The 22,251-nt window shown below is 45.9% G+C and overlaps 1 protein-coding gene across 4 annotated transcripts in view; it reads right to left on the reverse strand.

Annotated features, from left to right (window-relative positions):
* SEPT6 (septin 6) overlaps positions 1–22,251 on the reverse strand; it is a 76,128-nt gene that overhangs the window by 13,765 nt on the left and 40,112 nt on the right. For all 4 annotated transcript variants that reach the window (XM_003796998.1, XM_012809660.2, XM_003796999.1 and 1 more), the window contains exons 4-8: positions 19,794–19,980; positions 16,740–16,901; positions 8,903–8,999; positions 5,372–5,540; positions 1,749–1,881 (exon numbers count right to left, since the gene is read on the reverse strand). In XM_003796998.1, coding sequence (XP_003797046.1) covers positions 1,749–1,881; positions 5,372–5,540; positions 8,903–8,999; positions 16,740–16,901; positions 19,794–19,980 — 748 coding nt within the window. The remainder of the gene's footprint in view (positions 1–1,748; positions 1,882–5,371; positions 5,541–8,902; positions 9,000–16,739; positions 16,902–19,793; positions 19,981–22,251) is intronic.

Here is a 22,251-nt window from a genome sequence, read left to right on the forward strand (position 1 = left end):
GGGAGGCTGAGGCAAGAGAATCGCTTGAGCCCAAGAGTTTGAGGTTGCTGTGAGCTGTGATGTCACAGCACTCTACCGAGGGTGACAAAGTCAAACTCTGTCTCAAAAAAAGAATTTAGGATTCTGTAGCACTTGTAGCACACCATGAAGAAGGCAAATTCTCTGGATCCTACAGGTATTTGGAACTGTCACTTAGTAAGGTGTGGTGAATGATAGATTGCTGTACAAACCAGCTTTTACTAGTCACTTGGGGTGGGGGTGTCACTCGGGCTGCCTATCAGGTGCTTTAACCTGACTTTTCTTCATTGTGCTTTTATTCATTTATCTTTGCAACCCCTTCACCTCTCCTAAAAGTGTTGGGTGATATTTTTCTTTTTATGAATGAAACTGATACAAAATCAATACCTTTGCCATTGGCTTTAGTGATAACCTTTCAAGGTGGTACAGACTTGGGAAGTAATGAAGTGCTTTCCTTCTGTTAGGCTGAGGGTTTGTTTTGAGGCCCAGAGAGGTGAAGCAGTGGCTGACATGACCAAAACTGTACCTCAGGCAGCAGTAAGTGAATTGGGAGGGGAGACCTTGGAGGCAAGGCCATGGGATGGAGGACCACACATGCCTAGACACAGCGTAATCAATGAAAAGCCCAGATAGGACCATCAAACCTTAGTTTTACAATTCCAGAGCTGCAGAGATGTTTAAAACATAACGGAACAGGATATCCAAGTAGAAGGGGAAATGTTCCAGCTGTCACTGTTGTAGTTTTCAGCACAGTGCTCAGGACTACCTGGGACCATCTCTCCCCATAGCCATCAGAGAAAGGGATCAGTCGTCCCTACTGAGCTCCAAACTCCCGAGAAGAGCGAAAGAATCACCCCACACCTGACCTCAAGAGCTTGACTCCGTAGCTTCCCAGTAAAGGAAACTTTCTATGACTATGGCAATGTTCCACAGCTGTGTTGTTTGATATAGGCTGTCCATAAAGCTCATGTGCAATTTAAAATCATTTAGCATGGTAAATTGCACACGAACCTTATGGGCACCCTGTATGACAGCCATGAGGTACATGAGGGTTGAGCTTTTAAAATGGGGCTAATGTGACTGAGAAACTGAGATTTTAATTTTATTGTATATTTCAAAATTGCAAAAAGAGTAGATTTTAAAATGTTTTCATCACAAAAAAATAAGTATGTGAGGTGATGGATTTGATAATTAGCTTGATTTAATCTTTCCACAATATAAATATAAATTAAAGCATTGCATTGCACCCCATAGACAGTTGTTGTTTGTCAATTAAGAAAACAATTTAAACCATTCAGAAGAATTAAATAGTCACACATGGCTACTGTATGGGATGGCAAGGGTCTGGAGAATTAAGTGACACAGAAAGAGAAAACATCTCAGCCTTGGGAATGAAAGATCAAGAAGACACAGAACTAGCCCAGGTGTAATGGCTCATACCTGTAATCCCAGCACTTTAGGAAGCTGAGGTGGGAAGATCGCTTGAGGCCAGGAGTTCAAGACTACCTGGGCAACATAGTAAGATCTTGTTTCTACCAAAAAAATAAAAAACCTCACAGCCCCATCTGTGCCAGCCAAGAAAGGGCTACAGACACTATGCCCTATACCTGCCCAGAGGCTGGGAGGCTCCCACTGGCTGCTCTCTCTTGAGAAGGAAGCCCCTGTCGTCAGCTTCCATGCCATGCACAGCCCTCTTGCCCTTTCTGCCTGGCACCCAGGTTCACATTTACCTCTTTCTCTGCCTCCTTGAGTTCTGCTTCTTTCTCCTTGACTCTCTGGACAAACATCTGTCTCATCTCCTCTTCTTTTTTCTGAAGCTCTCCTAGGAACTCATTCCTTTTGGCCTCATATGTCTCCTGTAAACTGCAAACATGGTCAGGTTAATTCCTCTGCTTTTAGAATGGCTCCTATCTGCTGAAAACTGGCCAATAATCTTCCCTGGGTTCCATCTCCTCCCTCCCCCAATTGGGAGCTGGCTGATAAAACAGAAGCACAAAGTGGTGGGCACCTAGCCTGGCACTTGACCGCATTAAGAACAGGGCTTCTGGAAGGGGATGGGGTAGCCCTGAGGAACTGGAAAGACTTAGAACATCTGGTTCTATACTCTTGTTTTATACATGAAGAAACTGAGGCCCAGAGAGGTGAGGTGACTTGCTCAAGATCACACAGCTAGTTAAAGGCAGATCTGGGGCTGGAAGTTGGGGCTTCTGTCTCTTTACATGGGCCCTCCCTCTGCACTACATTGCCAGGCCCTAGGTCTGAAACTGACCACATTAATAATTTCCACAGATTCCTGATGAGATGTTACTATGTGCTCAACCCAGTGCTAACTGACAGAATGCTAGTCACTCAGCTTCTAGGGCCAACAGCCACCGTGCGGTCATCAAGGAACTCACGGTCTAGTGGGAGATACCTTGGCTAATTTTTAAAGAAACATGAGATAGCCTGGTGAAGAGGGACAACAGTGTGCCAAGGAGGGCACTGTGTGTAAAAGCACATGTAGAGAGAGAACATCATTCTTGGGGAGCCAGGCATGGCCCTACATGACTAGAGGGGAGCACCATGTAAGCCATGGAGTAGCAGGAGATGAGATTCTTGAGCATGCCAGAGGAGAATGGGCTTCAGACGCCATATTAAAAAAAAATCATAGGGCCAGGCACGGTGCCTCACGCCTGTAACCCTAGCACTCTGGGAGACCGCGGAGGGTGGATTGCCTGAGCTCACAGGTTTGAGACCAGCCTGAGCCAGATCAAGACCCCCATCTCTAAAAACAGCCGGGCATTGTGGCAGGCACCTGTAGTCTTAGCTATTTGGGAGACTGAGGCAAACGATTGCTTGAGCCCAAGAGTTTGAAGTTGCTGTGAGCCATGACACCACAGCACTCTACCGAGGATGACAAAGTCAGACTGTATCTCAAAAAAAAAAAAAAATCAGACATATACCACCGCATAGTTTTAAGCAAGAAATCTCACCAGATCCAATTTGGACCACTCTGGCTGTTGTGTGCGGGATAGCCTTTCCAAAACAACAAGAAATGACAGAATCTTTTTTTGTTGTTGTTGCAGTTTTTGGCTGGGGCTGGGTTTGAATCTGCTACCTCCAGCATATGGGGCCAGCACCCTACTCCTTTGAGCCACAGGCGCCACCCAGAAATGACAGAATCTTAATGTTAAAGGCTGATAGGAACTGCAAGAACAGGAAGGGAAGCAGAACTCCTTGAACTTGGAGAATTCAAAGATAATTCCCGTTCAGGCCTTGGACAACCAGGTAAAGGACCAACAGCCACTGTGCTGCCAGGAATACAACAGGGGACACTGGGGAAGGAGTATGTTTAAAAGAAGAAGATAAATGAGATTGCAGACAGGTTGAGTTTATGGGACGCCTGAGCAGAGATGTCTAGTATACAGTTGGGTCAATGGCTTTAGAGCTTGAAAGTAAGATTTCAGCTTGGAAGTCATCTACTTTCAGGTGGTAATTAGGGCTGTGAGCAGAAAGAATCAGCTGCAAAGAGGACAGAGACAGAAAGGAGCAGAGGCCCTCAGAAAAAATCCTAGGGGAATACCAACATTTAAAGGTGGAAGCTAAAGAAAATGAGCCTGCAAATGAGGCTAAGGAATGGCAAGAGACTTGGGAATAAAAGCAGCCAGGCCAGCACTAGAAAAGCCCAAGGCAGAGTATTCAAGGAGGCAGTATAGTATCAAAGGTGGTGTCGCGATCAAGTAAGCTGGAATTGGCCTCAAGTCCAAGGTTGCTGGCCTTAGAGAGAGGTGTTTCCGGAGCATGCTGGAGGCAGGAGTCAGACTGCACTAGGTTGAGGGATAATGAAAGACAGGAAACTGGGTGCTGTCGCTCAGTGGTTAGCACCCTGGCTCCACACACCAGGGGCAGCAAGTTCGAATCTCACCTGGGCCTGATGAACAAAAGAAAGAAAAATGGGGGGGGGAGAACCAGTAAAATATGGAACAAATTTTTCTCCTTCTTGCCAGAGCCAGACTTCTTCCAGGGCAGAGAAAGAACAGTTAAGGGAGAGTTTTTTTAGCATAGAAAAAAAAATCTTTTTTGAGACTTTGTCACCCTCAGTAGAGTACCATGGCGTCACAGCTCAGAGCAACCTCCAGCTCTTGGGCTTAGGCGATTCTCTTGCCTCAGCCTCCCAAGTAGCTGGGACTATAGGCACCCACCACAACGCCCAGTTATTTTTTTTGTTGTTGTTGCAGTTTGACCGGGGCCAGATTTGAACCCGCCACCCTCGGTATATGGGACTGGCACCCCACTCCCTGAGCCACAGGTGCCACCCAGCATGAGAATGTTTACAAACATGAAAAATGGAAAGAAGGCAGAAGAAAAGGAGTGAAGAGGGTGAAGGTGAGGGAAACAGATGCTTTCAGGCGGGAATGAAGAAGAACAGGAGAGGCTGCGGTGGCTGCTGGCCTGCGGTCTGTATAGGAGTGAGTCTGTCCTTCCTGAAGCAGGCATCCCCAAAGGACTGGCTAGGCCAGTCCCCAGGCCAGGTTTCAGTTGTGAGCAGCTACTGTGGGATCTCAGAGGCCATTTGAAAGCCACCATAGCATGCAGACATCTCCCTCACGCACTTATCAACGTCTGATATCTCTTAAAATGAGACCAAACCATAATAAAGAGCACCACGTGCTCACTTAGACTGTGGGGCTTCTGTCACACGTCACACACATAGATCAGACACTTCTACTTGGTGTATCGCTCCTATCTGAGTAACAACCTGCTTTCAAAAATATTCCTCTTCTCTGAGAGCATCTTAGATTCTGATTTGAGGGCTATGCCTGTGATTATTGACATCCTGTGGTCAAAACTAAATTTGCGCTTTAATGCAAACACTAAGAACAGTGAATGAAGAGAATGCAGTTCATCAATATGTATCTGCTTCCTGGTTTTGAAAATGGGGACATAGGTCAAGAACAGACTGGAAGCCTGCCTGAGCAGCAGCAGCCTGATGAAGAGGGGCAGAGGACAGTTACAAACTGCCACCCTATGGAACAAGGCCCCAGCTCAGGGTCTTCCTCCACTGGAGGTGACGGGAGCTGCCACGTGCATGCTTGTGTACGCATATCCAGCCTTGTTGATTCCCTGGGCCTCCTCCCTTTCCTTGGCCTTGTAAGCATGGCAGCAGGGCTTCCAGGTCTGCCCTGCCACAGCTCTCCTGGCAGGTGTGCAGAGGCAGAAAGGGAAACAGGTGAGCAGAACTGGCATGTGAGTTACCCCCCTCCTCTAGGTGTTAGCACCTGTGTTTCACCTCCCCTGTGAGGTGTTCAGGGGCAAGGCTTCCTTCCACACCACCTGGGGGCGCTGAGTTGGCCTGGGCTGGTGGGAGTGGTACCTGAAGGGTTTGCTGTCAGGGTCAGTGTCCTTGAAGCCCATCTCCTCCAGCTTACAGCGGCGGTATAGCTCATAGTGCCGGGTGTGAGTCTGCTCCCGCAGATCCTCCATGTTGACCCGAATCAGCATCTCCCGCAGCTTCACAAAGTCGCAGTGGGCCTCATTTTCAACTGCACAGCAGGGTTGGGGGTATTAAAAGGCCAGCAGAAGCAGAAAGGGATGAAATGAAAGGCAAAATGTCTAACAATATCACCTTGCAATCTATGTAAGGACCTGCCAGCTGACATCCTAATTTGCTTTTCTACCGAAAGTGCAAATGAAAAGTTACCAAAATGGCAGTAATGAAAAACTGTGATACCATAAAAATACCTAAGATGACATTCAGTAGTACCTCAACCCAAATGCAGCAATCAGAACCTTCACGGGAATGTTTATTCCGCATGACTCTGGGGACAATAACACATGTACATTCATCCACCAGTCAATGTATATTTGTGAATCTCTGTTCCCAGAATTGTGTGAAGCATGTGGAACTCAGAAACAAAGTCAGGGAGTCTTGCCCTCAGGAGCTTACAGTTCAGTGGATGAATAGATTCAAATATAATATACTTCAAAATTACAAAAATATGGAGAGATAACTGAGTTGCAATGACAACTCAGAATGGGGGTGGGGGCTAAGAACTTCTGGGAGAGTGAAGGCTTCACCAAAGAGACAACACCTAAGATAACTCTAGAAGGAAGAATTGGAATTTATCAGGCAGAGAAGGGAACAGTCCTTGCAGGGTCTCAATAAGGTTAGGCAAGGTTACATAGCTAGTAAGTTGTAGAGTTAGGATTCAAACCCAGGCAATGTAGGGGAAAGGCAAAGGCTATGACCAGGTGACACCATCTCCAAAGACTAAGGGGAAAAAAATAGGATATCAATAGATGACAGTGACAAAGAGGGATGAGGACCACAGACATGGCCCCTCTAGATGGCAGAGGCTTTGGGGGGGGATTTTTTTTTAGAGTGAATAGTGTGGTCTGACAGTGGTGGTGGTGCCAAGAAGCAAGGGGAACCCACTTTCTGGCCCAAGTGAGCAAGTTCCCACCTCAAGAGTGTGTAGCAAAGGTCTGCATTTTGGGTGGCAGTGGCCAAGAGTAACAGATGTGGACCAAGTCATGGCAAAGTTGATATCTGGATGGACCAGCAGGTCCCGAGCAGTGCTCTGTCAAGGTGGCTACAGGTGTGGTTTAATTGTGTGAGATGGTGCAATTTGGCCTGACCATGTAGGGACAGTAGTGTCTGAGATGAATAGGCACAGTCACCCCAGATTCTGTTTTGCAGAGTCTGGCAGAGGGGAGCGGAGGCAGAGAAGGGGTCTGGGGTGTCAGGGCCTGACATATTTGCAGAAGGCTGCCTTGTGGTCAGAGTAATCTTTCCAAAGCCCAGATCAGCTCACAGAATCCCTCTGTGCTTAAGACTCACTGCACGTGGAATAAAGGCCCCTACTGTCATAAAACATAAGCTAACATTAAAAATTGCATCAGTGCTGGAAAATGTTCTTCTTAGCAAAGTATCACAAGAATGGAAGAAAAAGTATCAATGTACACACCCCTATTATGAAATTAATTTATACCTTTCATATGAAAGCTATAACCTAATAACAGCCTAAGAATATGGGGAGGGGGGAAGTAGAGAGGAGGGGGGAATGGGTGGAGAGAGGGTGATTGGAGGGATCACTTCTGTGGTTTATTTTACAAGGGTACAAGTGAATCTTTCTAAGAGTAGAATATGAAAGTTTTAACACGATAAGAAAATGACATGAAGGCTATGTTAACCAGTTTGATGGAAATGTTTCAAGTTGTATGTGAAAACCCCACACTGTACCCCAGAAGTGCATTAATGTACATAGTTACCATTCAAAAAAAAAAAGAAAAAAAATTACATCAGCAAGACAATGTCTCAGGACTATGCTATAAGCCATCTCCTCTTCGGTCTCTGGACAGTGATCTCGGGTGGTCAGTTGGAAGGAATGACCTCTGTAAGCTGCCCAAGCAATAGACAACTTCTTTCTCATTCCCACAGTCTCATTTCTCAGACTTACAAGAAAAACTTTCAAAACCCCCCTTTTTTTGTTAGGTGTGGGGTAGTCCAAGTTAGAGGAAGGAAGTTATTGGAACCACGTCTGCTGGCTTCTCCTTATCGCACCTATGTCTCAGACCACAGATTTATTCGGGGACGTTGGTCCAAAAACCATTTGCAAATGTTTATAGTGGAGCATCCCAAGCTCCAAACAGCAAAGACCAAAACTTAGCATAGCTCTGATAAGCAGTCCTGTTCTACCTAGGGAGGATCTGGATATCACCAGTGGGTCTCTAGCATGGCTTAAAACATGGCAGCCTTTGTACGAGATAAGGACAATTCACCACCCACTTTCAGTTCTTTGCCCAGAAATATGGATGAGTGTACAGGTAATCATCCACCCTCTCAAACAGTGCCCCTGCAATCCATGGCCCCATTTATAGCTATAGACTCTGAGTACCAGAGACCCCTTCCACACATGGCAGTGTCCTATGCTTTGTCTTTTTTTTTTAAACAGTTTTTGGCTGGGGTTGGGTTTGAACCCACTACCTCCGGCATATGGGGCCAGCGCCCTACCTCGTTGAGCTGCAGGCGCTGCCTGTAGGCCTTATTTTATCCATTGAATCAACTAACCCTGAGGGTAACGTAACATGTGTCAGGCAGACCACAAAAGGAACTTTCTTAAGTGTACATACAGTACAGTACATCTTATTTCTAAATTGTGAAATCATTCATACAAAAGGGTGCATGAAATGTGTTAACACAATGTCTCTACAACCTGGCTTAAACCTGCCGGCCAGCCCTTTCCCAATCTCATCCCTCCCCCACCCCAATGACTCTTAACCACTATCTTGACTTTGGGGGTTATCATTCCTTTGTTTTTCTTTATTGTTTTACCACTTATGTGTAAATTTCTGAAAATATATATCTAGTTTTGCCTGCTTTTATAATTTATACAAATGGAATCCTATAGTATGTATTCTTCTATGATTTACTGAGCTCAACATTGTTTCTGAGATTCATTCACATAGATGTAACTATAGTATAGTTCATTTTTTTTTGCTATATAATATTCTACTATATGAATATTTTACAATGTCTGGATTGCTTCCAATTTTTTGTCATTGCAAACAACACTGCTCTGAACTTTCTTGTACATCTCCTGGTGCACTTGGGTAAACATACATGCTTTTTTTGCACACTCCTTGCTACCTTGCTCCATGTCCATTTGGTTTTGTTTTAGGAATGCTTTCTCCCTTAGAGACAAAGGGAGTTTGCTCGCATTAAGAATCTAGGTATGCCTAGAGCCAGAGTGTGCCTGCTAGTGATCCCTATGGCTATTTGAGACCCACGCTGAATGAACAGAGACTGGGGACAAGTTAGGGCCCTGTCCTATAGTAGCTGGGGGCAAGCAAAGAGTCAAAAGAGGCTTCCTGAGTGTTACCTCTCTTGTGGAGACTCACTCACCCTGCACGGTGCCCCAAGGATACTGTCGCGCCTTCATCATCTTGTTGCCTATCTTCAGTTCTTCAGTGCTGCCAATGACAGCAAATGGCAAGTGGGCCTGAAACCAAAGGCAAACCAAAGCTGAGAACTCCCGAGGAAAATCACTGAGCACCCCACAATCCAACTGCTACTCATCTCCAGGGTCTCAGGCCCTCCCCTTGCAACGTCCCTCACTGTTGTCACCATCAAGAGGCATTTATTAAAGCTCCTGAGCTGTTTAAGGATAAGAGGCCTAGACTAGGCTACTGCTGTTCAGAAATTCATAATAGAAGGTAACAATGACATGACTGAATGCATAGGGAATGGACAAAGAGGAAAAATAAGCAGAATAATAAGCAGATATGTACATTAGCAAGCTATTGCTATTCACAGTTGCTGCTAAGGAGAATGGCCATTGGAAGATGAAGGTTCCATGTGGATAGACAGGATACAAAGGAGAGCCGGAGGGCTTGGATTACTGCCTCCCTCCCAGAGTAGGAGAGCCCTGACAATAGGTACATGCTACAGCCGTGCGGCTGACTGAGTGGTACTGTCCTTTCTCTCATCCTTCCCTGGAACAAGAGCTCACATTAAACTTGTGAGCCTAGAAGGCAAGTCATCAAGTATCTACCCATGACCGTGCTGAGTTCTGCTGCAGGTGCTGTAAGGGAGACAGAAGAATTAGAAGACACACTCCCTTCCCCCCTGAGAGCTTATAGTCTTGTTGGGGAAGTCCAAATTACATACCTGATGTCATGTAAGGCAGTATGTGACTAAGGGTTCAAATACATGGTCTGGTACCCAGCATATAAGCAAGTAATTAATCAGTACTTGAATGGCAGTGGTAGGGCTATGGGAACAGGAGAGAGGAATGAAAGGCAAAGTGCAAACAGGGGTATGAGCTTGGTACCTACAGGGAAACAAGGAGGTGGCCCCAGCTTTGTGGGCCAGAGGAGAGGGAGCCGTCCCCTCTAGGTAGCATGGGGCCTAGGAAATGCCCAAAGGTCTGATCTGCAGGGAGCTGACCAGCTTGTGAGTACTGAGTCACCACTGGCCAAATGGAACCATGGAATAAACATTATTTATAAACCAGGAGAGCAGAGGTTGAGTACTAACCCCAACAGGTAAAAAGTCTACTGGAACAAGCTTTCTTAGCCTGCTTGGAGAAACAGGCCATGGTATCAGATATTTTGACCCATTTGCTCACTCAGCCATTCTACAAATATTTACTGAGCTCCTACTATATGCTAGGCATTAAGAAGAATACACAATATATTGAAAAACACAGAGACTGCTCCCAGAGAATACACAGTTTGCTGAAGGAGAAAGACGTGCTAGCTATGACAATATGAGGTCTGACAAATAAGTTCTTGAACTTGCCACTGTGCACTTATATTGGCAGCACTGTACAAACAACTTGGTAAGTTTTCATAACCTCAGTATATTAGGGTTTCACAGTCGTGTCTGTGTCAACGTGTGGAGGTATCTTGCAGCATGGTGTTCATTACTGTTGTGTGTTTTTGTGTGCTGTTACAAGAATGTCAGAGCTTGAATTAGAGCAACAAAAAATCATTCAATTTCTTGTTAAACTTGGCAAGAGTGGAAGTGAAATCAGGGACATGTTAATCCAAGTTTATGGGGATAATGCCATGAAGAAAACATCAGTATACAAATGTATTAAACATTTTTGTGAGAGAAAAGAAAGCTGATGAGAGGTCAGAGAATCTAGTAACCAGTAGAACTAATAACAATATTGCAAAAATTCATCAAACTGTGTGTTAAAATTGTCAGCTAACCATAAGAAGCACAGCAGACCAAGTAAACATTGATAAAGAAACAGAAAAATCTTCACTGAAAATCTTGGCCAACAACTTGTGGCTCTTGCATCACAACAATGCACCAGCTCACACAGCACTGTCTGTGAGGGAGTTTTTAGCCAGTACACAAATAACTATATCAGAACACCCTTCCTACTCAACTGATCTGGCCCTCAATGACTTTTTTCTTTACCTGAAGATAAAGAAAATATTGGAAATATTGGAAGGAAGACATTTTGATGATATTCAGAACATCAAAGGTAATATGATGACAGCTTTGATGGCCACTCTGGGAAGAGTTCTAAATTTGCTTTGAAGAGCAGACTAGGCACTAGTATCACTACATAGCTTCCCAAAGGGAGTACTTTGAAGGTGACCATAGTGATATTCAGCAGAGGTATGCAGCACTTTTTCTAAGGTGAGTTTGTTAACTTAATTGTCAGACCTTGTACAGTAAGATCAAGGCTGTGAAAAGAGGTTCAAAGGCTGGAGGAATACATAGGAGGGCACCACTAATTTGATGGGAGTCAAAGAAGTCATCACTGAGTAGGTAGGAGCAATTGTACTAACAGTTCTGGAGGTGGTGGCTGTTTATTAAGCTCTATGCATGTGTACCAGGCGCTTACATGGTATTATCTCATTGAACCTTTATGACAACACTAGGAGGTAGGGCATCTTATTATCCCACATCATAGACAGGGAGACAGAGTTCCGAAGGTCTAAGTGACTTGCCAGCAGGAACACAACAGTAAGGAACAGAGCTAGGTGGGGAATCCCAGTTGCTGACTTCAAAGCCCAGCCCTTACTGGTCTGCTACTCCCATTTGAGGGGTTCAAGCAGCAGATGACATGAGCACTTTAAACCCTGGGGGGAACTGGTTGTGCAAAGCCAGATTATAAGATGCAGTTCAATTTGGGAAACCCACAGCCAATCTGTTGCTTGTTTGCTTAATCTCCATACTGATCTCACAGCCAATCCTTCCTCTTCCTTCTTCTCTAGCTCTGGACTCTGGGCATGTCCTTCAGCACTGGGGACAAACCCAGGATTTCATCAGTTCAGTTCCAGGATATACACTGATCCCCCAAGGTGCTTTTATCTACCAGCTGAAGCTGCTCTTCCTTCACCCTCTCCCCTCTTAGCTACCACCAAATCCCCTCCCACTCCATTGACATCCCCAAAATAGGGACACAGGAAAGAAGAGGTATGGATATGGAAGGTGGGTGTGGGGTGGAGGTGGGGAATATCTCACCAGTTTTAGTGAAGGAATGATCAATAGGGAAACTGGGCATGAGACACACAGAGCATTTGGGAAGCAATGAATTCCTGCAAATGCTGCCCAAGGGCCTGAGCATCTCCCAACCTTTGCCAGTTGGCTTTTTGTGTGTGTGGGGGGTCATCTGTGCATAATTCTTTCCCACTCAGGGACCTAAGACATGTCAGAAGCCTCAAAACCACCCCAAAACACTTTCCAGAAAAATGTTTCCCCTGCGGAGACCCTCAAAGCTTCAGCCACAAAACACAGAAGAGGCAGTGACTTCAGAGGGCTAGACTGAGGGAGGAAGTGAGAAGGGAAGTCAGATGGTATCATTCTTGCTCATCCTGGGCTCTCCCCCGAAGTGTTGGAAGAGGAAGGCCTAAGAAGTGGGAGGTACTTGTCTGGGCTCAAGGAAAAAAAAAAGAGGAAAAACCTCAAGAAGAAAATAAAGGCATAAAGAAAGGTCAGTATTCCCTTGGGCCTGTTATTTTTACCATCAAGAGACATTGCCAGAATGACAGGGTCACTTGCTTCCTTTCTTCCTCAAAACTGCTGTAATTTTATTCTTCTAGCTTCTCCCCTGCTCTAAAAGTCGGCCTCTACCAAACAGACTTTGCAACTAGTATCAGACCAGAGTCTGTTCTGCTAAGTGCACGTAAAGGTGGGCATCTCTGAGTGCTCTCCTTTCATTCAACCCTCACAACAACCTCATACGGCAATGATTATAAACACCATTCATGATTTGGAGAAATTGGGATACAGAAAGGTTAAACGAGTTGCCCTGACCCCCATGTCTAGATATTTCCAAGGAGGGAAATTTTGCCTGCCAACCTGCCCCAGCCACACAGGGTGGCCTGCACTTTGCCTCCTGGCTACATGGCATCTTCTGGAAGTCAGCTGACTGTGACAGGCAGGAAGTCATGGGGACCAGGCTCTGGCCCTCTGTCCTGGTGCGTTTGAGACAGATGGCTATGACAACCAGAATGGATTCCAGCAGAGCAGGGAGAAGATAAGACCCCTCAACCATTCTTCTAGGTCCTACCCCAGGGGATTCAAATCCGAGACCAGGCTTCCTGATTTTTTTGTCTTTCAAGTCCCTATAAGAGACTGACGGGGGTGACATTTTGTATGTGTGCATCTAGAAACTCTGATAAGCAAGGCAGTGTTACTGCCAAAACATGGACAGGCTCCTAAGGTGAGGCTGTGCAACTGTCTCACTTACACCTCTAACGTGGTATCCTCCAATGGCAGATTCCCAGTCTCAGAAAACTCCAATAAGAGATAGTAGCAAGCCTATTCTTGGGAGGTTATTGTTGTCAGATTCACTACCTTAGTAAACTACCTGAGACTGAGTAATTTATAAAGAACAAAAATTTCTTACAGATCTAGAGGCTGGGAAGTCCAAGATCAAGGCACAGAATCTGCTCTGGTGAGGGCCTCTTCTTACATCCTCACATGGCAGAAGGCAGAAGGGCAAGAGGTAGCCCAGTGCTGCCTGAGGTCTCTTTTAAAGGGTCCTAACCCCATTAATGAAGAGCCCTCATGACCTAATCTCCTCTTAAAGGCCCTCCCTCTTAATAGTATCACATGGGCAACACTTGAATTTTAGAGGGGACACATCCAAACGATAGCGCTTCTTGTGCTACACTGTTTCATGTATTCCTTAAGTTCCTCTTGGTGCATTTTATTTATTTATAATTTAGAGACGGGGTCTTGCTCTGTCACCCAGGCTGGAATGCAGTGGCATGATCATAGGTCACTGTATTCTCGAATTCCTGTGCTCAAGTGATCCTCCTACTTCACTCTCCCGAATAACTGGGACTTCAGGCACTTACTACCAAGCCCGGCTAATTTTTTTAATTTTGGGGGAGATAGGGTCTCACTATGTTGCTCAGGCTAGTCTTATATTCCTGGCCTCTACTGATCCAAAGTGCTAAGATTAGAAGCGTGAGCCATTGCACTCAGCCCTCTTGGTTTGATGGTCTAAGTGACATTAATCATTTTATTCTCATCCCACCACCTCCATTCTAGTAGGGAGGCTAGATGATTGTTCTCCTTAGCACAGTGAAACAGATACTGTCCCAGCTCTTTATTCCTCATTTGCCGATAATATCCTGACTGCACTTGGCTTCTGCCCATGGTGGACAGCGTTTCCCAGCTGTACTGCTAGTCATGTTTGCCCCCAATTTAGCCTCCTACTGGCAATGAAGACCATCACCTGTTTTGCTCTCAAGTCAGCCTTTGGTGAATTCTGCAAAAGTCCATGCAAACAATGGAGATACCATTGTTGTTTCAGGATAAGGGATGACCTTGTGCCTGGGCAGGGGAGGGGGGTCTCCCTGTGACTCCACTGGTCAGATACCAGCTCACTAGGCCCAAATGCCAAATGCCTTTGTGGGGACCAAACCCTAGAATAAATGGCCAACAACTGAACTTAGTCAAGTAATTGGGCCCATTCACTAGTCCGAACCATTCAAAACACCTGAAAGGTAAACATAGCAATTTCTCATATTAAAGTCTACAACCTCGACAGATTTGAAAGCAACATGTAGCAACACTTCTCTCTCCCTTCTTTTGCCCCCGTCCACCTGAAAGGTTTTCTAGAGCCACCCACAAGCCAGTGGGGTAGCTGAGACCGTATTACTCTCATTTCCTCCCAGGAGAATCCCTCGCGGTGAGTGACAGGACACCGTACTTCTCCACTCAGGCAAGAGGTTTCTTCCACTTCTAATCCACTTCCTATACCAATTAGCTGGGTGGCTGAAGCTGGAGAATTCAAATCCAGAATTGAAAAGGCCAACACCCTCTCCTCTTACCACCTAAGCCCAGGTCTCTCCCACGCTGCAGCTTTATACACCATAGCTTGTCTGAAGACTTTAAGACTTTTGATACCTTCCTGTGACAGGCAGGCTAAGCAATCTTGGTGTACCTATTTTATAGCAGCACATCCTACCTTTTCTCCATCACAGTTCATGTAACATAAAGCACTCCCAATTTCAGGCACACTGGCTGCGAGGCCACGCCTCTCTTTCCCACTCAAATAGGCAGGGTGGAATGTAAGGGAGTGAGTGGTGAGTGATATTATTATAGGGATAACCCTGCATCCACTTGAATTTAGTTTTTCAAAGTGAAACACTGGCAATCTTTAGACTGTTACAGGTAACAAAGGACCCATAACCCCTTCACAGCCAGAACAGTGTGCTTGAGAACTGCTGCTTTGTAGCATGAGGAATTTCCAACCTTGAAGCTGAGCCTAGCCTGGGCTCAAGCAGGAGCCCACAGCCGAGCTGGGAACAGAGCACAGGATGACTGTCACTCCTAATCCACAATGTAGTTTGTGTGACACCCTGAGACTGCTGAACAATCTCAGTCCCTATTTATTCTTAGCACCGCAAACCACAAGCCTGAAAACTGCTTGATGACTTAGGGAATTGGCATTTGGAAGATATCTATGGAGGCTGATGTCCCGAGGTGACTATGTGCTTCCATACATCAGTGCCAGTGACACCCAGACATTTCTCTCCAGGCTCCCATTTTTCAGCAAGCTCGGCACACTTTCAGGTTTTCTCATCACAACACAGCCTAGTTGCCATCAAAACACCCTGACTGCTTATGAAGACAAATGGTAATCTTTTTTATGTTTTTCCATGCCCAGGGCCAGTCACAGAGGATATATGTCCACCTACCGCAATCTGCAAAGCCTTACCTTTGAGTTAGATTTGTCAAAGATGATGACGGACTTCTAATAACAAACATATCTCGGGTGTACTGATGGGCAGGAAGTCAGGCGAGACAATGGCTTGCTGCCCCGCTATGCTAATTTGCTGGCCAGTTCATAGGAGGTGGCAGCTGATGCCGTAATGATAACTTCGAGGGCAGCAGCAGCAGGAAAGTTTTCTAAAAATGGCTTTTATTACAAGGTTTTCCTGAGTTTGGCTGTACCCAGGCATTATGTCATTAGGAAAAACTGATGCCTCTCAATAGAGAAAAAAGAAATCTGCTCCCAAAGCAGAGGCTCTCTGAAAGCTATTAGCTGTCTCCTTGAAATCACAACATTGACTATTTCGAGGCAACAGCATCAACACATTGTAAAGAAGCATGAGGAGACAGTTGACTCTGCCTTCTTTATTACTCATGCCTCTAGTGGGGGAAGTGGGGAGGGAGAGGAAAGATGGCAAGAATGTTTTTGATTCATTGACACTTAATAAGCAAAGCATAACCTTGATATTGAAAAATAACATCTCACCAGTCACCAACGACATTAGAGGCTACAAACCATTTGTCTTCCTAGAGGCAGATGGCTTGATTATCTGAGTACTGATTATCCCTGAGTCTCTGAAGCCAGTGACCTTTTTCGGCCTTTTCTTCCTTCACTGCATCAACTCTCCCAACATTGTTTTGCTCAGAAACAAAGACTGTTTGCCTTTCCTGCAGTCCCATGAGAGTGCAGGAGTTCAAGGAGATGGGTGAAGGAAGAGGTCTGAAGTCCCTGTCCCACGCTCTTCCTGAAGCTGGCCTTCCCTTTCCCTTTGTCTCTGGCTATTATCTCTGCACATCTGAGGCTTTGCAGCAGCCACCACTAGGAGGAAAGGCTGTTTTTGTTCTGGATTCTCACTCACAAATACCTGGGACTTACATAATCAAGAGTTGACTATGCAAAGATAGATGGTGACAATGCTTTACTGCTATTTGGTAAAATAGTAAAAAGCAAATGGTCAGAAGGTTGAGCCCCTGTGCTCCTACTCACATTCATGGTTCCATTGATCTCTGACACCGACTCATCATCTGTAGGGAACTGATAGATCTGGACCCCATTGCTGACAAGCTCACTGGTGATTTTGATTTTGAACTTTGTTAGCTCACTCTTAGAAATGGCATCTGATTTGGCAATGATGGGGATGATGTTCACCTAAGGAAAGGAGGAGCAAAGTACAGTTATGGTTAGTAACATGCAACTGACAGCAGCATGACCTAGGACCTACCAGAGTGAGCAGCCCAGTGCAACAGTCGAGGAGTGGCTACCTCTGTAGCCAAATAATGTAATAAGTAACAACATAGTATTTACAATGTGCTGGGCACTGAACTACGTACTTTATATGGATTAGCACAATTAATCCTAGCAATAACCCTCCGAGGTGGTATTATTTTACCAATGAGAAATGGAGGCATAGAGAGGTTGAGTCACTTGTCCAAGAACACAGAGCAGGTAAGTAGCAGAACTGGTATTCAAATCCAAGGTTAGCCTTACTCTATAGTCTAAGCCATGAGCTGTCTACCAGGTTGAAATCCAGTTGATAAGCTGTGTGAGTGACATCTTGGCATCAGGGTCACTGTACGGGTGATTCAAAGCACAGAGATGATAGCTGGAAATGTGTGGTCGACAGGAGGAGAGATGGCTGCTCCTTGTTAACAGTAAATTGTCCCAACGTACCTAGGCCAGGCTAACCCCAGCCAGGTGTGATAACCCACCTGGGATACAGCAGGGAAGGAAGGGGCAGTGCTCACTGAGGATGCACACGTGGCTCTCTTTCTGGCTGCAAACACTGATTAACCAATTAGGCAGGTGAAGAAGACCCTCTCAGTTACCAATCTGACCTGGGACTTATACAAAAAGCATTATACTGTCTGAGTTTCATGACTAGTTTCTGGGCAAAGAAGCAATTGGGCAGGTATATATGCCCAATTTGAGACAGTGCTGAGAATGGCCTAATGCCATCCTAAAGGTCAACCCCCCTAAACTTAGCCATTCCTGGAAAATTTCCAAGCAGAAACAAGGCTTTTACAGCAAAAAGGTAAAGAAACTTGAAATGCACATGTCTTCATGAGACAGAGCACACCTGGGCTCAGGGTCACATGGAGAGCACAATCATTCCTGCCAGCAGACTCCAATGGGTGGCATGGGCAGTGCTCACACCGAGGGCTCAGAAAGGGGAGTCTGGGGGCTCTAGACTCAGAAGTCCTGCTTCCTTTGCACTTTGGCTTAGGAGTGGCTCCTTGATATCACACAGAGTTCAGGTGCTGATGCAAAGAAAGACTGGATGTTGGAGGCACCTCCCTTGAAGTCTTTCAGGGGTGTGAGTAGCCCAAGCCCTTGCCAAGGTGGAACAGCAGGCAGAGCCAATTCTCCTTGTCACTTTTGCCAAGTCCCTATCAGCATACTATAAACATATATCAAAGGCTGCTTATTTAACCCAGCCCACCCACCAGTCCTCTAGCCGCCTGGCTCAGTGCTACCCTGTACAGGGCATACAGGACATGGCAACATTTCAAGAGCAGCCTATTATTCTTGGGCAGTGAGCTCACTGCTGTGAAAAATGAAAAATTGCTCCTATTCTGATGATAGCTGAAATTTAGTTTTTATAGTGGCTGTGCTACTAAATGACTGCATGTAAATCAGATTTTTGTAAAATAAAATACCTTAGAGTCAGAAAGAGCAAGGTCCAAATCCCAGACTGATTGTAAGCTGTCTGACCTTGAGCAAGCCACTTGACCCTCTGTGCTTCAGGTTCCTCATATGTAAAATGGGAATGATAACAGTATTCACTACACTGGGTTATTGGAATGATGAAATAAAATAATGCATACGAAGTATTCATTACAGTCTTCTTAAACATTAAGAGAAAAATGTACTAGTAATTAGGCCTTTTGAAGAATCCTGTGGTTAATTCTTTTGTGCAGCAAACAATCCTTTAACACTGTCTAATTTAGACGTGGGGTAGGATTTGCACTTTCCAGTTTTTGTTAAAGTAGGACATGCCTGATTCCCACAGCTATTTTTCTCAGGCCTGGAGGCAACATAACATAGTACCACAAAGGCTGGGCGTGGTGGCTCATGCCTATAATCCTAGCACACTGAGAGACCGAGGCGAGTGGACTGCCTGAGCTCCAGGTTTGAGACCAGCCTGAGCAAGAGTGAGACCCCGTCTCTAAAAATAGCCGGGCATGTGGTGGGCGACTGTACCTACTTGGGAGGCTAAAGCAAGAGAATCACTTGAGCCCAAGAGTTTAAGGTTGCCGTGAGCTGCCTTGCCACAGCACTCTACTGAGGGTGGCAAAGTAAGACTCTGTTTCAGAAAACAACAACAACAAAACATAGTGCCACAGATCTGGGTTTGAATCTAAGTTCTACCAGTAGCTATATGACAATGGGCAAGTCACTTAACCTCTCCGAGCATCAGTGTTCTCTTTCATAAAACCGGGATAATAATAGTGTTTCCCTCACAAAATTGGTATACAATGAGAGTTTAAGAGATGTTAACTGCTATTATAAAAATCATTATGGATAATACGAATGATAACTTTCATTTTACGTATGTATTTTTAGGAGAGCTTTGTTTCTCATGAAAAGGTCTCAACCTGCAGTGGCCACTCTGCTAGGCTGAGAAACACTACTCCAGCCACAACACAGGAACAGGTGTTCCCAATAATAATTTTTTCCAATAATAATTTTCAAAGTCAAGTTTGCATGTTTGATTCCAGCACAGGCCAGTTCATATTGGAACAAAGACAAAACACCGTTCTGTTGCCAAAGCCTAGACCCCTAGACCTGGATAGCCATCTTGCTTGCATCTACCCTTATTCCCAAGAGAGATCAGGGCAGAACGACAGCTCAGGGAAAACCCATTCCTAATGCTGGGAAAACAGATCACAAAACATATGACACAGGTGCTGGATCAACAATACCCTCTTTAGAGAGGGGCAGGGAATGAGGGAGGGGATCTACTTTGCACAGGAAATGAGGAAGAGGGAGCCCAGCTTGCTCTGCCTCCTGCCCACCTGTGCCCCTGCCCTATCTCCATACCTTACTGTCCAGCTTCTTCATTGTCACCAGGTCCAGAGACTTCAGGGAATGACCCGTTGGGGCGATGAAATACAAGCAGGCGTGGATTCGGGAGTCATGGTAGGTGTGCAACACTCTTCGAATCTTCAGCTCCTCCTGCAGGTAGGCCTCAAACTGCGCATCGATGAATTCCACGATGGGCTTGTAGCTAACGGGAGGAATCGAGAAAAGCTTTCAAATCTTGGCTGTTGACATATTTCCAAGATGCTGACTCTCCCCTAGCTGGATTTTTCTGTCTCCCTTCAGTGGGCCTCTAATCTTGTCAGCCTGGTCACCTCATGTTGGTCCCCGCCTGAGCCACACTTACGTTTACATGTGTGCCTTCACTCTGGAATGCCGATTTCTCTCTCCTCATCCCAATCCTGCCCTCCCAGACCTCAGGGCTCGGTTTAACATCCACCTCCCTCCTACAGCCTTCTCCACATACACCGGAAATGGCTTCTGTGACCCAGGGGCTTAACAAAAAAATGTGGCATTGGATTGTTTACTGTTGCTTCACAAGGATTAGTATTCTCTCAAACAGAGACTGTGTCCCCGGGCAGGGCAGGGCCTGGGAAGGGCACTTCTCTGTCCCCTGAGGGGTCCCAACCTGGGCTGCTTTTGCTCTAGGCTGGGCTCATAGTTTTGCTTCCTGTATCTGCCCTCATGGTGCCTAATATGTTACACTGTGGGTAGCCCCACTCCTTGAGCCACTGCTGGGGAACCTTGTCAGAACGCTCTGGGGATCTTGCTCATTCTTGTTGGGTTTAGTGGAGCTCCCCACTTGGCTCCCCTGAGGTCCAGATATTTTTCTGGCTCTCAATTCCTCCAAGGTTATGACTTTAAAATCTAAATATTCAGGCAAAATCTGGTAAAGATCCTCCTGCACACACCCACCACACAGGTACACATGCACCCCCAGCTCACTGAGTCTCCAAGCACAGCTCCCCTAGGTGGCCCCTAAGTCTTGCCAGGGCTTTTTGAACAACAGTCATGACTCTATTCCTCCTTGTCCTGGGCCTGGCTCACTTGGAAGCTTCCCTCTCTCCCTGGTCCCACCTACTCCTAAGCCATCTCTGCTACCCCTATAGCCTCTGTCTGCTCTAACTAGGTCAGCTGAACTTCAGCCCTGCCTCTGCTCTCATTGCTGTCTGCCTACTGCCTCTCCACCTGAGGGGCTGCCTCCCTTCAGGTTAGAAGAGGCTCATTATCTGGGCCCAGGGCAGGGAGTTTTCAGACACTACTACCAGAAGGGAACATGATCAAAGGAGGATCTGGCCCCAACCAATACCTCCTACCTCCAGCAGCCTCTGACTTGAGCCTTTCTGAAAGATCCCCCTAGTAGAGAAAGGGAAAATAGCTTTTTAAAAAAATAACAAAAACCTAAGAATTGTAGATTCTGAGAGCTGCATACAGAGGAGAGATCCAGGTGCAGGGTATTTCTGGAGCCCCACAGAAAAATCTAAAAATATAGTCCTTTCTTTCTTCCTCTGATCCCTCTGAGCCAACATTGTTCTGAAAGGTAATAACATCAAGGAATCTCTTGCTTATAAAGATCCTTAGAAGGTTCTTGACGAATACGGAGTGACGGTGGGAGATGCATCCCCTAGGTTTATCCAATGAATTTCTGGATGATTGGCTGGTTCAAATGATCTGATCATGGTGATGCTTCATTTTTTTTCACCATTACGTAACTTTTAAACTCCATTTCTTTTTGCTTTGCAGAAGGGATCAAAGCAGGGAAGAAAAGGGTACATCTTTTGGCTTTTTCCACCCTGAATCTCTAGTGCCTATCTTACTGCCACTGCCACTGTCTTGCTGAGTCTCTGAAGAGGTGCATGGATCAGACCAGCCAAAACAGCCAATCAGCCTCCAGGATTTGGTCTAGATGACTCCTAAATGGGTGACTCATCACTGTCTTATTCATCTTCATAGTCTCAATGTCTAGCCTGCTGTCTGGAATATAGTAAGGTTCCGCCTACTGCTCTGAGATCCCCCACCCCCAGCCCCAGTGGCTCAGCTTCCCACAGCGGCCATCACTCCTGGTGGCCACCTCTCTTCCATACTCTATTGTGTTCAGCCAATTCCTGTCAATGATAAACAAAATACCACACTGTCATAGACTACCTCCTCTCAAACTTCTTCCTTCCCTCTGTGTCAGTGATTTTCAATTGGTGAGCCACAGCCGTGAGAAGATCTTAGGTGTGCCATGAACATTTTGAAAGATCTAATTAGGCTTGGTGCCTGAAGCTCAAGCGGCTAAGGCGCCAGCCACATACACCAGAGCTGGTGGGTTCAAATCCAACCCTGGGCCTGTCAAACAACAATGACAACTACAACCAAAAAATAGCTGGGCATTGTGGCGGGCACCTGTAGTCCCAGCTACTTGGGAGGTGGAGGCAGGAGAATCGCTTAAGCCCAGGAGATGGAGGTTGCTGTG

This window comes from Otolemur garnettii, unplaced genomic scaffold, assembly GCF_000181295.1.
Source record: "Otolemur garnettii isolate 467f Iridium unplaced genomic scaffold, OtoGar3 scaffold00110, whole genome shotgun sequence".
Lineage (NCBI taxonomy): Eukaryota > Metazoa > Chordata > Mammalia > Primates > Galagidae > Otolemur > Otolemur garnettii.